General features: G+C 58.6%; 1 protein-coding gene across 1 annotated transcript; it reads left to right on the top strand.

Annotated features, from left to right (window-relative positions):
• Nucleotides 1-1416: 1416 nt before the first annotated feature.
• Nucleotides 1417-9490, top strand: AAMP (angio associated migratory cell protein). Its single transcript, XM_074967016.1, has 11 exons — nt 1417-1553; nt 2791-2946; nt 3731-3850; nt 4205-4344; nt 5523-5667; nt 6017-6100; nt 6618-6733; nt 7385-7479; nt 8022-8112; nt 8685-8839; nt 9285-9490. The coding sequence occupies exons 1-11, from the start codon at nt 1442-1444 to the stop codon at nt 9358-9360; spliced, it is 1290 nt and encodes a 429-aa protein (XP_074823117.1). The 5' UTR covers nt 1417-1441; the 3' UTR covers nt 9361-9490.
• Nucleotides 9491-15700: the final 6210 nt, after the last annotated feature.

The raw sequence follows: 15700 nt of genomic DNA, 5'->3' as shown, positions 1-15700 counted from the left end.
CCATCTTCATGGGGTTCTTGGCTTTCCGTGTAGGGATATACTCTGGGATTTCATGGACTCGCCTGCCAGGTTCTGGCTTGGCTCCTAAGTCCAAGGGGGCTCGGCAGCTGCCATGGATGAGTCTGACATTGAGCCGGGCCAGGGGTCTATGGGTCCCAGCTAAGCATGCTGCCCGGTTCACAGCAGCAGAGAAAAATCCTGCCAAAGACAAAGCCAGATTACCCAGAGCACCTAAAGACCTCAGATCGGCCTCAAAGGTCCCTGGCCGGGGAGGGTGTGAGGCTGGGTTCCTGGGTGGGCTGGGGAATCTCTGTGGCAGTCAGAGCAGACACGTTTCACCCTGATTTCGCATTGGTCTCACACCTGCACTCAGAGACCCCAGCTCAGGATCAGGGCCCATTGTGCAGGGTGGGGCGCGCACACACGAAGGGGCCTGGCTGGTATTTCAGATCCCGACACCTCTGCTAATTTCCCCTCGCCTTGTGCGGCAAGGCGAGAACCAGGGGGCGCGTGAGCCCACGCTGCCCCTACAATAGGGCTTTAGCCGGGCAGCCCACCTGACGCCCCGTCCCAGGGGCCCCGCAGTTACTGCAGCGGGGGCTTTGCCAGCCCTGGGTGCTGCACCGCACGGCGGGCGGGTTCTGGGGATGCCAGGCACTGGGCCCCAGCTCCGGGGGAGGGGAGGGGCCGTGGGGGCCCTGGGACTGGGGGGTTCTGGGCCCTGGCACCGGGGGAGGAGCCGGGCAGGGGGAGGCGGAGGAAAGGAGGGGCCCGGCCTCTGGAGGGAGGGGAAGTGCCGGGCAGTGGCTCTGGGCAGGGGGAGGGGCCGGGCCCTGGCTGGGGGGTGGGGGGGGGTTAGGCGGGGAAGGGGCCCAGGCTAGGAGGGCGGGGGAGGGGCCCTGGCTCCGGAGAGGAGGGGAGGGGCCGGGCCCGGGCCCAGGCCCAGGCTGGGGGGGAGGGGCCCTGACTGGGGGGGAGGGGCCCTGGCTCCGGACGCTCAGTTACCGAACGACCCGCGGACCGCCGCCGCCATCGCCATCTCGGGAGGGGACACTCAGCTCCCGGCAGGCAGCGCGCCCTGCCGCGGTGCACGCTGGGAGTGGATGTGCGTGGGCGGGAGGGGAAGGGGGACAGGAACTACAGCCCCCAGAATGCCCTGGGGCGCGACGACGACCACTCCCAGAATGCTCAGGGCGAGGCGGAGCCCGGACTCCCAGCGGCCCCCAGCCACAGCCCGGGCCGACTACAACTCCCAGAATGCCCGGCGGGAACCCGCCGACGGGCGGGGCTTACCGCGCCGGAAGCGGCGATTGGCTCGGGCGCCCCAGCTCCGCTCGGCGATTGGCGGAGCCGGGCGCCGCCCCTCTCCCTGGGCCAGGCCTGGCGGCGCGCGGACGGACGGGGCGCCCCGAGGACCAGCGCAGCCCGCAGCCAGCCCGGCATGGAGCCCGGCCCCGGGGAGGGCGGCGGCGGCGGCGGCGGCGCGGGCGCGGTGCACTTCCACGGGGACGAGGAGATCATCGAGGTGGTGGAGCTGGGCCCGCCCGGCCCCGGTGAGCGGGGGATGGGCCGGGCCTGGGGGGGCGGCGGCGCCCGAGGGGAGTTGGGAGCCTGGGGGGGCGGCTCTGCAGGTGGGTCCTTGCCCTAGGGGAGTTGGGAGCTTGGGGGCGGCGGCGGCTCTGCAGGTGGGTCCCTGCCCTAGGGGAGTTGGGAGCCTGGAGGGGCGGCTCTGCAGGTGGGTCCCTGCCCTAGGGGAGTTGGGAGCCTGGGGGGCGGCGGCAGCTCTGCAGGTGGGTCCCTGCCCTAGGGGAGTTGGGAGCCTGGGGGGCGGCGGCAGCTCTGCATGGGGATCGGAGGGGGGGGTCCCTGCTCTAGGAGAGTTGGGGGCCTGGGAAATGGCCCCTCTGCAGAGGGTCCTGGGTGGCCCTGTCCCAGGCTGGGAGGTTGCTCTAGGTGCCCCTTGGTCCTGAGTCTCTGGGGCCAGGAGTTTCCCGCCTCCCACATCAGATCAGGGGAGCTGGGAGTGGGTGCGGTGGGGAGTCTTGCTGCAGGATCTTGGGGGTGTGTGTGTGTGTTTGGACCCGCTTCTGGCCCGTCTGCATTGCGGCCCTTTCCCCTAGCTCTGCCACCCATGCGGATCCTGCCTGTCAGTCCCTGGAGAGGCTCCTTATCCTGCCACTGGAGGGTCCCACGGGAGCAGCTTGAACCCTCTGTCCCTCGCCTGCACTGCAGCAGGACACTCCCTGCAGAATGGCCTGTGGAGAGCCCTCTCCCTAGGGCCCAGAGGGGAGATCGGGCTCCGGGGGCCGGTTCTGTCCTGGGTCTCTTTGCTGAAGCTGCCAAACCGGGGCCAGCCGCAACGATGCTGGGTTTTGTGGCGTGGATGTTTGTCCTGCATAGAGTGGACTGAGACCAGCACATGACATGCAGGCCACTGGCTTGCTGTGGGGAGCAGGGGGACTAGGGCCTAGGGAGCCCCGGTAGTTGCATTAACGAGGCCCGGTCCCCTGACTCCTCCTGGGCGTCCGATCTGTTCAGAGGACCTCAGTGAATGAGTGCGGCCTGGTACTGAAAACCCTGCTGTCCAACAGGGAGGCAGTGGAACTGGCTTGCAAGCGCACTGAGGGAGGCCTCTGCCCGGTGGAGCCGTACTCTGCCTACACCACCCCCTGCCTCCCAGGGAAATGTCTCATCTGGCCCTTTCCGCAAGCAATGTGCGTGAGCTGAGGGGGGCAGAATACACCCCCCCCCCACCTCTGGTGCTTACATTCCCCAGCTTTGCCCCTGCAGACGACCTGGCCAATGAGATGGAAGATGTGGATTTTGACGAGGAGGCCATCCAAGGGGCTGAGGAGCAGGCCTGGGAGACGGAGGAGGAAGACGAGGGGGTGGAGGATGGCATGGAGGCCCAGGATGACAGTGAGGTCACTTTCTCTGAGCACTCGGGTAAGCTGGGGGCAGGGGCGGGCACTGCTGTATTGACACCTCATGTGTGTTGTCTCCTGTCCTGATGTTCATTGTAGCTTTCTCCCAACTCAGCTGCTCCAGCTACACGAGGGCTCAGGGGGATCTTGCCAGGTGGGTCAGCCCTGCCAGGGTGAGGGGTGATCTCTGCACCCCCTCGCTGAAAATCGGGCAGGGTTTGGTCAGTTGAGTTCCCTCCAAGAGCTGGCTTTGCCCCTGGCTTTCCTTAGTGGGGTTGTGCCGGCCTGTGTGTTCAGACAACATGTTCCTGGGACTTTCCCCCTGGAGGGTCCGAGCCTTCAATTGCTCCCTAGTGACTAGCTGCTGGCTGATCATAGTAGCAGGAGCTTCTCCATCAAGGCTGGGAACCGGCTGACTTATAAGTGGGAGCTTGAAGAAGGGCGGGGCAATCCTGGACCAAGTTGCTGCCACTCTGCTCGCCAAAAGCCAAACCGACCAATCAGCACCTGAGACAGCCACCATTTAGCCTGGTATCCCTTCTTCCTGGCCTGCTAGATCAGCCCCTCCCTTGTCTTGCGCCATGGCCGATGCTGGTGTAGCCATGGCACGTTTGTCTAACACTGTCTACACCCCAAGCGACCAGCTCCTATCCTGGGTCTTGGGGGTTAATGGGCTTAAAATGATCCCGATCTGCAACCGAGCCTGTCTGGGGTTGAGCCCTAACGAAGCGGGAGTTGGGAAGTTGGCTGGCATTCCATGTTCATTCGGTAGGTGATATTTATTGACACTGTTCTGTCCCGTGAAGCCTCCGTTTTCTGCGTGAGCCTCGATCCCACGACCAACACCATGGCGGTGACAGGTGGGGAGGACGACAAGGCATTTGTGTGGCGGCTGAGTGATGGTGAACGCCTGTTTGAATGCTCAGGTGAGGTGCGCTGAGTTGGACCATTCTCTGGCATATGGCAGGTTCTGCTTCAATTCCTGGTGGTTGTGGTGTGCTCCCTTTGGGGGTGTTACTGTGCGGTGTTAAACAGCTTCCGTGTTCCACCGCAGAGAGAGCTGTATTGTCATGGTGGATGGAAAAGAGAGACAGCTGGGATCTTTAGGGATGATGAGCCGTACAGGTAAATCTAATGGCCTGCAACTGCTGGAGCCTGGAGCCAACCTTCTGTTGTGGATAATCTTCAGTGCTTGGCTTGATGTTATCTGCCTTAATCACCGCAGGTAACCAAGGCTGGCTAAATCACTATCCCCTGCTTCCCCATTGCCGTCTCTTCAGGTCACAAGGACTCCGTCACCTGCGCAGGTTTCAGCCACGACTCCATGTTTGTGGCCACAGGGGACATGAGTGGACTGATCAAAGTGTGGCAGGTGGACACGAAGAAAGAGATCTGGTCGTTCGACGTGGGCGACTTGGAGGTGAGAGGGAATGAAAGGGGTGTCGCTCATGGAATCTGGAGCCCAGACCCCACTTGAGGGGGCGAGGTTTCTTTTTCTAAGAGACCACCTAGAACCTCAGCCTGGATTGTCAGGAGCCACGGGCTGGTGCCTGGGAACTTTCTCCAGGAAGTGAAGCTGACAGGTCTAGTTCCTATCTCCTAGGCTGAAGAGATCTCCTGATTTCCACTGGAAAGGATGATGCAGCATGTGATGGTGGCTTTTTGGCCGGGGCGGGGGAGTGGGGTGTATGGGGCAGATCCTGGGAACGTAGAATGGTCCGGGTGGTGCAGTGGCTGACGGGTTGGAAGCCTCAGGGAGTTTTGCTTCAGAAAGTTTTGTAGCATCTATTGGCTGTCTCAGGAGCTGCATGATGGGGGATTTCTCTGTGTAGCTCCTGGTCCCTCTGCCTTTCCTCCCGTATGTGAACCTTGGATGAAAAGATCAGAGAACACGTCCTCCGTTGTGTGTTTCTTCTCCCTCTTCTTCATTGCACCCAGGGGAAGTCTCGGTGTTACCAACAGGAATCAAAGCATTGTGTGGACTTGTGAAGATGTGCTGAAATTAGGCAGATTTTACTAGGAAAATTCTGTAGTGTAGACCAGGCCCAGTTCATTGGGGAGAAGCGAACTGGATTTTGAAACCATTTCTAGTTACCTGGCATAACTGATGCTGGTGAGGACAGTTGTATCCTGAATGCCGCTTCTGATTTGATCATGTCCCTTTAGGTAGGGAGTTGGACGCTTTCAACTCGCTGTGTATTGTGTAGTTCCTCCAAAAAGCTGAAAGTGCATGTACAACAGGGGGAAACTGAGTCACGGAGGGGCAGTGACTTGTGTAAGGTCACCCAGTCAGAGAGAGCCTGGAGCGAAGTCCTGTGCTTTTCAAAGTTTGGCTTTGAACCGCTTGCGTCTATGGATGCTGGGGCAGTGTACCTGGGGGTGACTGCACACAGCTCCCTGCTCGTGTGCTCGTCAGCAGGGGAGGTGGTATGGAGCCAGCTCTAGAGGGAGCCAAGTGCCCAGCCTGGATTCCCTTCTGTGGGCCCCGCTTGTGAATCCTCTTGGGCTGAGCCAGGCCTGTCTCGTCTGGCTCTCCCCCAGGCCCGACTGTTCTCTGCTCTTCAGCATCCTCCCCCATCTGTCTCCCTCTTTCCCCAGTGGATGGAGTGGCACCCTCAGGCCCACGTCCTGCTGGCGGGCACAGCTGATGGGAACTCCTGGATGTGGAAGATCCCCAGCGGCGAGTGCAAGACCTTCCAGGGGCCGAGCTGCCCGGCCACTTGCGGCAGGGTCCTTCCTGATGGTGAGAGGAGAGGGCGGGGAAGGGATTTGGGGAAGCTGGGCAGGGAAACTAGGCCGTGGTGCAGCCCTGCCAGTCGTTACGGCACAGCCAGTGACTCTCTGTGGGCACTCCCCCAACTAATCCGACTGGGAGCCGTGTGTCTTCTCTGTCAGTCCCTCAGCCAGCAGGCAGGAGGCGCCCTGTCAGGGCAGGAGTCACCGAGCCCTGCAAGGATTTTTCCCCCAGGATTTTTCCCCCAGGCCTCTGTCCCTTGGCATGCAGGGGGCAGCCTGGGAGGGGGAAGGATAGGGTGGGGACAGCGTGGGGGGAGAGGGTCTAACAAGCGGCTGTTGTCCATCTCTCCGTCCAGGGAAGAGAGCGGTGGTTGGCTATGAGGATGGGACTGTGCGGATCTGGGACCTGAAGCAGGGAAGTTCCCTCCACGTTCTTAAAGGTATGGAAGGGTTCATTCCCCCTGTCCGTTGGTAGCTAGGAAGGGCAGGGTGCTGGCGTTGCACTGGGTTTCTATAAGCTTCTCTGTTTTACAAGGGTCTGCACCAGAGGAACACGGGGCGGGGTAGGGGGGTGGCCGGGTCCACCAGCCCCTTTCCATGGACTCTCGTTATGCACGTCAGAGGGGCGTGGGGCTCTCTCCTCAGAGACTGGGGGAGTCTGTCCGTACAGGGAGAGCGGTTCCGATGCACCAGAGTCTAGTCTGTGGCTGGTCTCTGCAGAACCTGGCGCATTGGCTACCGCAGCTGAGGGGCGTTGGCAGACCTGCATGCTGGCAGGAGGGGGCACGGCTCCTTGCAGCAGGGCACGGGGAGGCCGTTGGTCAGGATTGAGGGGCATCAGCAGAACTGGCATGAACTGGTGGGGCAGCTGCTCTGGGTTGGGCTCTGAGGTCTCCCAGGCAGGATTGGAACACGGTCAAAGCGTCTGATCTCCCGTTGGCTGTGAACTTTCCTCAGGTCAGGACGGGCATCAGGGCCCCTTGACATGCGTGACCAGCAATAAAGATGGCAGCCTGGTCATGACTGGGTCCGTGGATTGTCACACCAAGCTGGTGAACTCAGCCACTGGCAAGGTGAGGCCCTCGCACTGCCCTGGGGCTGGGTGGCGGCACCCGGGGCCCTGAGCGGGCAGGCCTGGGAGGTTTGCTGCTTGAAGGCCGAAGCTAGGGAAGGGGCTGGGTTAACAGCCTCCTTTGACTTCCCTGCCCCAAACGAGTCTCCTCTCCTGGCGGCCCCGCAGCTCTGGGAGAGTGAGCTGCTCTGGCCCGGCCTGGCCTCACTTAGGCTCGTCGGCTCCCTGCTCGTTGATCTCTGCGCCCGCCTGCTCCGGGGAGGACCTGCAGTTGTGTTGATCTGCCAGCAGAGAGGGCTCTAGGCCAAGGCACCGCACTGCCCTCGCTGTCCAGAGTTGGGTTACTGGGAGTTCAGGGCTGCCAGTGGCTGGAGGTGGCAGGGTGGGATCACTTGCCCTCCTGGCCCAGTCGGGTTCTTGTCTCTGGGTGCCGATGGGTACCCCCCTTGGTTACTGGGGAAGGGGGGTGGCCTGGTCTGTATTTGCAGGGCCCCCACTCTGGGGCAGGGGTGGTGCCTGCAGAGTAATGGGCTTGGCCGAGGCTGTAGCAGGCTCAGCAATCTCCAGGTGGGGGGAGAGACAGGACGCTGGATTGGCTCCCAGGCCCCCCTCCCCACTGGCTCTGATGGGGGAGTGTCTCCTCTCTGCCCAGGTGGTCTGTGTGTTTAAGATGGAAAGTGCAGCCTCAAAGCCCCTGGCGGGGGAGGCCGAATCCAACTCGGTCGAGTCCCTGGGCTTCTGCAATGTGTGAGTACGGGCCGGGTGGGCGAAAGGCTGACCCTCCCGGCTCACCCTTCCGGGGCTGGGCCTGGACGCTGGGGAAGGGCCATGGGCAGAGGCGACCCCAGCAGCTGTATCAAGACGGGGGGGGCTGATTTGGCATGGGGGTGGTCCCGGTGCTGCCATGTTGCTTGGCATTCACGTCCTGGGGAGGCCAAGGTGCCGTTCTCCTCCCCTCTCTTTAGAGGACCCTAACCTGGGTTCCCCCTCCCCCACCCCATCATCCCTATTGGTAACAAATCCAAGGAGTCCCATTTATCTGTTTTGCCGGGGACTGACCGAACAAGCCTCGTTCCTCCACCCAGGCTGCTCAGCCAGCAAGGCAGGGGGGCCATTTCCTTCAAAATCCACCCCCCCTTTGCTCCTAAGAGGGGGTCTGGCAGGTAAACCAGTCCCTCCCTCCCCCCTTTCACTTCCTTCTGTCTCCCGCTGGCGAAGAGGTGCTGCTCTGGGAGGTCGGCAGGCCACCATGCCCTGCCTCTCACGCTCCCCCTCTTTCCCCGGGGCAGGATGCCGCTGGCAGCCGTGGGCTACCTGGACGGGACCTTGGCCATTTACGACATCTCCACGCAAAGCCTGAGGCAGAGGTGTCAGCACGAGGTAAGGGACCGGGCACTAGGTGGGGCTCTGGGGGTGATGCCCTGAGCTATGGCCCCTGGAGACCTTGGGCTGCCCCAGAGGGCTCTGGGATCACTCACATCTGCTTGGGGTGGGGAGGGCATGCTCTCCTCCCAGTTAGCGAGCCTGGGGCTGCCCCCGTGGCCCAGGGCAGGGGCTGGCAGCTCCTAGCATGGCTCCTGGCTGATCCCCTATAAATCCTCATTCCCTCACGGCTGTCGCTAACCTCTAGACACTGCTGCCGTCTCTGTCCAGGGGCCGTCACTGAGCCCCCTTGGCTTGGGCCTAGCCTTGGGTTGGGTCCCAGCCCCCAGCCAGAAAAGCAGGGTTTGTGGGCTCTGACCAGTGATCCTAATGTCCCTGTAGCGTGTCAAGACAGCGGCCCGTGCCCGCCCCTTAGGCAGTGCCAGGCACCGCATCCCTTGTGGGGTGGAGCTCCCACGTCTGCCGCCAGACTGGGCGAGCCAGCCCCTGTGCCCTTGTCCGGTGGGGTTGGAGTGGCTAGGTGGCCCCATGCGGCCTGCCGGTGCCCTCACTGACTTCCATGCCCGCAGTCGGGGATCGTGCAGCTGCTGTGGGAGGACAGCGCGGCTGTGGTCTACACCTGCAGCCTGGATGGTGCCGTGCGCTTGTGGGATGCTCGCTCCGGGAAGCTGATCAGCGAGTATCGGGGCCATTCGGCGGAAATCCTGGACTTCGCCGTCAACAAGTGAGTGGCCGTGGCAGGCTCTGGTACGTCTGCCTTCGCGCTGCAGTGTCCACGGCCCCCCCTCAGTCTGCCCGTTGGGCTGGCTGTGGACACGGGGCTGGCGTGTGCTGGGGGGAGGGCGGGGATTGGCTCCTACATACATTAAAGCCTGCGAGCTTTGCGCTCAGAAATCGTGAGCTGTCCTGCCCCAGCCGGCTCGAGAATGGTGGTGATCAGACTCGGGGTCTGTGTTGCATTAAGAAAGGTGCTTTGTTAGGCCTGGCTGAGAGCAGGTCTCTGCCTCTTGAGGGGCACTGACGGAGCCGAGGGAAATAAAGGCTAGACTGGACTAGCCTGTCTCTCTGTCCCCTTCTCTTTCCAGACCCAAGGAGTGTGGGTGGCGGCTGAGGGGCTCTGCCCTTTGTCCCCTGAGCCTCTCTAATCCGATCTCCTGTCTCTTTCCCAGGGACGCGTCCATAGTGGTGACAACGTCCGGGGATCACCAAGCCAAAGTGTTCTGCGTGCAGCGCCCGGATCGTTAGCATCGGCGCCTGGAAGGGAGCGGAGCACTGTGGGAGCCGAGAGCAGTGCATTGTGGGATGGGGGGGAAATAAACCCACCAGCAAAGTGAGGCAGAGCAATCCACAGCTGGAACTCGAGGGGGGTGGGAGGTTGGCTTGTACTGCACAGGGGACCCCTGATCCTTTTCGCATAAAGTGATTCATAGCTATCGCTTGGCCATCTCCCCCCTTGTTTAGTTTTAGGGCTAATCCGAGGGTTTTCTATGAAATGTTTTAATTATATAAATTATTTCACGTACTGGATCCCGTCTGTTCCGACGTCTCCCACGTCGGCCAGGGCATCAGAGCAGCTCCCGCCTGTTGCCCCAGATCCTTCTTTGGGATCTAGCCCCGGGGGGGGAAGGGGGGGGTGCTGGGTGCTGATACTGGCAGATCCTAGGGGGCTGCAGGGAGCGGGCAGCTGGGGTGAAATGAGAAACCGATCTGCCCGCCGCCTCCTTGCATGTGGATGCTCCTGGGAAGTGCTGATGAGATGCGGGAGTGAGGGGTTATGGGGGTGCCCCAAGGGGAACTGATTCCCCTAAATTGTCTTCGCTGTGGGACTCTTCTGCCTTCTCTCCCCTCCAAAGGCCCTGTGTCCCAGCAGTTCTCTCTGGGGCCCCATAGGGCTGCCTCTCTTGTGTGCCAGCTGCTATCTCCCTGCCGTGCCGGTTGGTTCCTGACCGCTGCCATGCTGGACCCGGTTTGGGCCCGTCAGATGGTAGCATGCGTCAGGGCAGGCAGCCAGCTTCTCTGGGCAGGCTGTAGTGCCAGGCTCTGCTCACCTGGGTGCAGATGAGGCTGCCCTGGGATCTCGGCCATGCTGCTGGCCATGCGCTGAAAGGCAGCCAATTGGGGATCTCCCTGCCTCATGGAGGAAGGGGGTGCCGGAGTCTCAGGTGCCCCCTCCGGGTGATCCCAGCCCCAGCGTTCAAATCTCAGGCCTGCTGCAGGGGAGCATCAGAATAAAGCCTCTAAGGTAGCAAAGAGAAACCTTTGTGGGCCTCCGGAGAGCAGTGCCAGCCCCCAAAGGGCTCCCCGAAACCCTCCTGCTGTATCTGGGTCCAAGGTGCGTCTCTGGGGTCCTGTGACCGCATACCCTGCCCGCTGCACAATTGCTAATGTATTTATCCCCCTTCCCCCATGAGACAGGGCAGGGCTGTCCCCACTGTACAGAGGGGAACTGAGGCACGGTGATCAAGTCACATGGCCAGTGTCACCTGAGCAGAGGGGAATTTAATCCAACTGTCTGAAGTTCCAGGCAGGCTCCTTGGCCGCTGGTCCGTCCTTCCTCCTGTGTGGCCAGAGGGATGGCAGGGCCAGGTCCAAGGGAGCACACATGGAGCTGGCTGAGGGTCCACACCTAGCATGGCGGGGGCGGGAGGGGGTTGTCTTTTGGCCACTGCTTCTCTCGGGGGCAGCAGGGACTTACGGACCCAAACCAAACATGGGGAGGGAGGACCCCTTGTCCCAGCCAGGGCTGGGGGTTGTGCCTGGAGGGTGGCCGATCTGCTGGGGAGAGGGGGAGATGATGGAGAAGGGGCCGCCTGGCCCAGCCATTGTGGGGGCTTTTCCTCCCCACCCTGGAAGGGACATGATTCCCCCTCCATTGTCCCAGAAGGCGGGCAAGCATCGCCAATGTCCCTGCTAGCCCGCTCCATGCAGGAGTCAGAGAGGGCAGACGGTGCCTGTTCCCCTGGAGGCTGTATGGGGAGGGGTGGATAGCAGGCTCCTTGCCACCGTGGCCCAGCCCGAGAAGCTGGTTCTGGGGAATTGGGAGGGTCTTGGCATCAGGGCTTTACGCTCATGAGGGCTCTGTTCCCCCTCGCTTCCTGCAGCCCCTGGGCCTCTGATCTGGCCAGGCTCTTTGCAGTTTCCTTCTGTCCTACGTCTGCCGCCTCCCCTTCAGAGTCCTGCCAGTTTGGGCGGCCGGGACACCCAGATTCCTGGGTTCTGTTCCCAGCTATGCCAATGACTTCTGGAGTGACTCACTCCCCCCCCGCCCCTGGTGGCTCAGTTTCCCCGTATATAAAAGGGGGATAATACACAGGGCGGTGGGGCTTAACTAACTGCTGTCTAAAGCGCTTTGGGATCTCCTGAGGAGAGATGTTATCAAAACACAAGCTGATGCTGCCTTGTTGCCCCTGGCCCGTTGCATTTTCTTAATTTATCCTACATGCTTTTAACCTACCCTCTCTCCTTTATGCAGCTCCGGTCTCTGGAGGGGGGCCATGGTGCCAGGGGGTGTGGTGGACAAAGCCCGGGTTTGTTAATGCGCTTGTGCACATTTCCGTTGTACGCTGAGGCAAACTTATCTCAGCCCAGGCAGGAAGGAAGGAGTGTGGTGGGGAAGGGCAGGCTGTGCTCCAGGGCAGCTTGCAATCTCTGGATCCCCTGGCACAGCCGTGGACACCTGCAGAATGCAGCGGGATGCCCTCCTGGCTGGTCTCGCCCCGTTAAGACACCAGACTCCCCAAGGAAGGAGAGTCCTGGGGAAAGCCTGAGCTCAACAGAGAACTTGGCAATGCTTCCCTGTGTGTGCATTTACTAGTGGAATCGTGCCCCCCCCCCCCTTTTCTCCCAGACCTGCTGCCAGGGATTTGGAGATGGGGGCAGGGGGGGCTGCTTAGCCCGGGAGAAGGAGAAGAACCAGCCCAGCTAAAGATAGGAAAGACCTATTGGCTCCCCTGGCCCTTCCCCAGTAGGGGAGTGGCTGAAGACTGTCTGTGCCTTCTCTGCACTCATGCTGTGGCCAGCTGGGTTGCGCTTTCCACAGCGCGTGGGCTGCAGGAGGGAAAGGGCACAACCTGCCGAATGCCAAAGGAGGTGATTGCATTGGCAGCAGAGCAGTTACTCTCTTTGCGAGTCCGGGATCCCTCGTCGGTCTGCAGCGAGCAAGGCCATGTGTGAGTTTGCTTGTTTTTCTTCTAGCTAGAGTGATATGGGAGGAATGGAGCTGCTTTGGCCCATAAGGAAAGACACTTGTTCTGGGTCTTTATTCAGGGCAGTTGTTACGTGGGGTTGGCTGTTTATGGCAAGAGGAGATGACTTGTATCTGAGATCAGGGCCCCGTTGTGCCCGGCGCTGCTGAGACGCAACAGAGACAGCTCTGTAATTCACTGGATAATGCATTTTCAGTTTCAAGTCTCAGTGGTGAAGGTTTCTCATTAGAAGGATCCATGTTTGTATTTCTTGGGTGCGAGACTGGGACTCGGAAGCCCTAGGTCAGTTTCCTGCTCCGCTACAGCCTTCCTGGGTGGCCTTGGGCCAGGTGCTTAGTGTTTCTACACCTCAGCTGCAGAATGGGGAAAATGGCACTTCTGTTTCCTATGGCTGTTGGGAGGGTAAGTTCATTAAAGCAGTGGTCCTAAACCAGGGGTATGTGGACCCATGGGGGTACGCGGAGGGCTTCCGGGGGCACGTCCACTTATCTAGGTAGTTGCTAGTTTTACAAAAGGCTACATAAAAAGCACTAGCGAAGTCAGGACAAACTAAAATGTCATACAGACAATGACTTGTTTACACTGCTCTATACACCGGACTCTGACATGTCAGTACAATATTTATATTCCAGTGGATTTATTTTATAATTATATGGTAAAAATGAGCAAGTCGGTAGTCTTTCAGTCATGGTGTGCCATGACACTTCTGTATTTTTATGTCTGATTTTGTAAGCAAGTAGTTTTTAAGTGAGGTGAAACTTAGGGGACGCAAGACAAATCAGCCTCCTGAAAGGGGGACAGTTGTCCGGAAAGGTTGAGAGTCACCGCAGGAAAGAGTGCGAGGAGTGGGGCCAGCAAACGACCTGTCTAGCGGAATGAACTAGATTTAAAACCGATAACGTTAAAACTTTTACTCCTCTGGAGAGCATCAATTTCAGTCTGTTTAAAATGGTTTTAGCTAATCCCAGGGCTGCTGATTTGAGCAGTGAGGTGAAAACCCCCTCTCCTAAGCAGCTGTGCTTAACGAAGATTGGCTGGCACTTTTCAGAAGAGTTCTCCTACTGCTCTGGCCACATTCCCACCAGGAAGGAATTCACTTGCTGCTTCTCCCTCTTTTCCTGTTGAATTTAGATACCGAATGCTTTATCGCTTCCTGCCCAAACTGGCTTACAGCGTTGCTGGGTGCTGTGAAATAGCTGCTGTATTCCACCCCAGAGGTGCCTGGATCTCGGGGCGAGGTGAAGCAACCACCATACCAATAAAGGCTGTGAAGGATGTTGGATGACTGGTGGTATATAAGAACGGCCCTACTGGCTCCGACCAAAGGTCCATCTAGCCCAGGATCCTGGCTTCCAACAGTGGCCAATGCCAGGTGCCCCAGAGGGAATGAACAGAACAGGGAATCATCCAGTGATCCATCCTCTGTCGCCCATTCCCAGCTTCGGGCAAACAGAGGCTAGGGACAGTAGGAGGGTGGTGAAGCACTGGAATGGGTTATCTAGGGAGATGGTGGAATCTCCATCCTTAGAAGTTTTTAAGGCCCGGCTTGACAAAGCCCTGGCTGGGATGATTTAGTTGGGGATTGGTCCTGCTTTGAGCAGGGGGTTGGACTAGATACCTCCTGAGGTCCCTTCCAACCCTGAGAGTCTATGATTCTGTTACACAATCCCTGCCCATCCTGGCTAATAGCCATAGTTGGATCTATCCTCCATGAATTTATCTAGTTCTTTTTTGAACCCTGTTATGGTCTTGGCCTTCACAACATCCTCTGGCAAGGAGTCAACAGTGTGCCCTTGTTGCCAAGAAGGCCAATGGCATTTTGGGGTATATAAGTAGGGGCATTGCCAGCAGATCGAGGGACGTGATCGTTCCCCTCTATTCAACATTGGTGAGGCCTCATCTGGAGTACTGTGTCCAGTTTTGGGCCCCACACTACAAGAAGGATGTGGAGAAATTGGAGAGAGTCCAGCAAAGGGCAACAAAAATGATTAGGGGTCTGGAACACATGACTTATGAGGAGAGGCTGAGGGAACTGGGATTGTTTAGTCTGCGGAAGAGAAGAATGAGGGGGGATTTGATAGCTGCTTTCAGCTACCTGAGAGGGGGTTCCAGAGAGGATGGCCCTAGACTGTTCTCAGTGGTGGCAGATGACAGAACAAGGAGCAATGGTCTCAAGTTGCAGTGGGGGAGATTTAGGTTGGATATTAGGAAAAACTTTTTCACTAGGAGGGTGGTGAAGCACTGGAATGGGTTACCTAGGGAGGTAGTGGAATCTCCTTCCTTAGAAGTTTTCAAGGTCAGGCTTGACAAAGCCCTGGCTGGGATGATTTAGTTGGGGTTGGTCCTGCTTTAAGCAGGGGGTTGGACTAGATACCTCCTGAGGTCCCTTCCAACCCTGAGATTCTCTGATTCCACAGACTGACTGTGTGTTGTGTGAAGAAATACTTCCTTTTATTTGTTTTAAACCTGCTGCCTATTTGGTGACCCCTAGTTCTTCTCTTAAGGAAGTGTTGTTAACTACTTTACTTTCTCTGCACCAGTCCTACTTTTATAGACCTTAATCATATCCCCCCTTAGTCATCTCTTTTCCAAGCTGAAAAAGTCAGTCTTATTAATCTCCCCTCATATGGAAGCCGTTCCATACCCCTAATAATTTTTGTTGCCCTTTTCTGAACCTTTTCCAATTCCAATATATGTTTTTTTGAGATGGGGTGACCACATTTGTACACAGTATTCAAGATGTGGGCGTACCATGGATTTATATAGAGGCAACATGATATTTTCTGTCCCTTAATGATTTCCAGCATTCTGTTCGCTTTTTTGACTGCCGCTGCACATTGAGTGGATGTTTTCTGAGACAATAAAACGTGTGTTTTATTATACTCTGGGCCTTACCTCCACTTCCCACCATGAGGTTCTTCTGTACAACCAAAATTACTGTCCCTCAAGGTCCCATTTGGAGGGTTCGTGGGTGTAAAAAGAACTGTAAGAATTTTCTGGTGATTGGTAGAAAGGGGCCCTAGAACAGTGGCTTTCAACCTTAAAATTTTTGGAATGGAGATGCCAGACCCCTTTGGAAATCTTAGACATAGTCTGCGGCCCCCCCGCCCCCCCCCCCAGGCGTCCCTGGACCACAGCTTGAAAACCACTGCCCTAGAAGAAGCAGCTCCCAGAACATCCGAAATATTTCTTTTTGGGAGAGAGGAGATGGTTCCCCGTCACTGCCTCTGAGCCAAGATCCTGCCACCTGGAAGGTCCTAATCCTGCTCTCAGGTTTCTGTGGGTCAAGCTCATAGGGGCTAGGAAGGGGATATAAAAACATTTCACCTCTACAGCATAGGTTGGAAGCAGGCCCTGAGTTAGGAGTTGCATGCTACAAG

Source organism: Natator depressus, chromosome 11 (assembly GCF_965152275.1).
Source record: "Natator depressus isolate rNatDep1 chromosome 11, rNatDep2.hap1, whole genome shotgun sequence".
NCBI lineage: Eukaryota > Metazoa > Chordata > Testudines > Cheloniidae > Natator > Natator depressus.
Note: the sequence above shows the minus strand (reverse complement) of the source record. Positions and strands in the feature narration are given on the sequence as shown.

Bases quoted from the DNA above. Each gene is read 5' to 3' on its own strand.
- AAMP (XM_074967016.1), top strand. From the start codon at position 1,442: ATGGAGCCCGGCCCCGGGGAGGGCGGCGGCGGCGGCGGCGGCGCGGGC. The intron at 2,947-3,730 runs GTAAGCTGGGGG...TGTCCCGTGAAG, and splicing joins CACTTTCTCTGAGCACTCGG to CCTCCGTTTTCTGCGTGAGC. The intron at 6,734-7,384 runs GTGAGGCCCTCG...CTCTCTGCCCAG, and splicing joins TGAACTCAGCCACTGGCAAG to GTGGTCTGTGTGTTTAAGAT.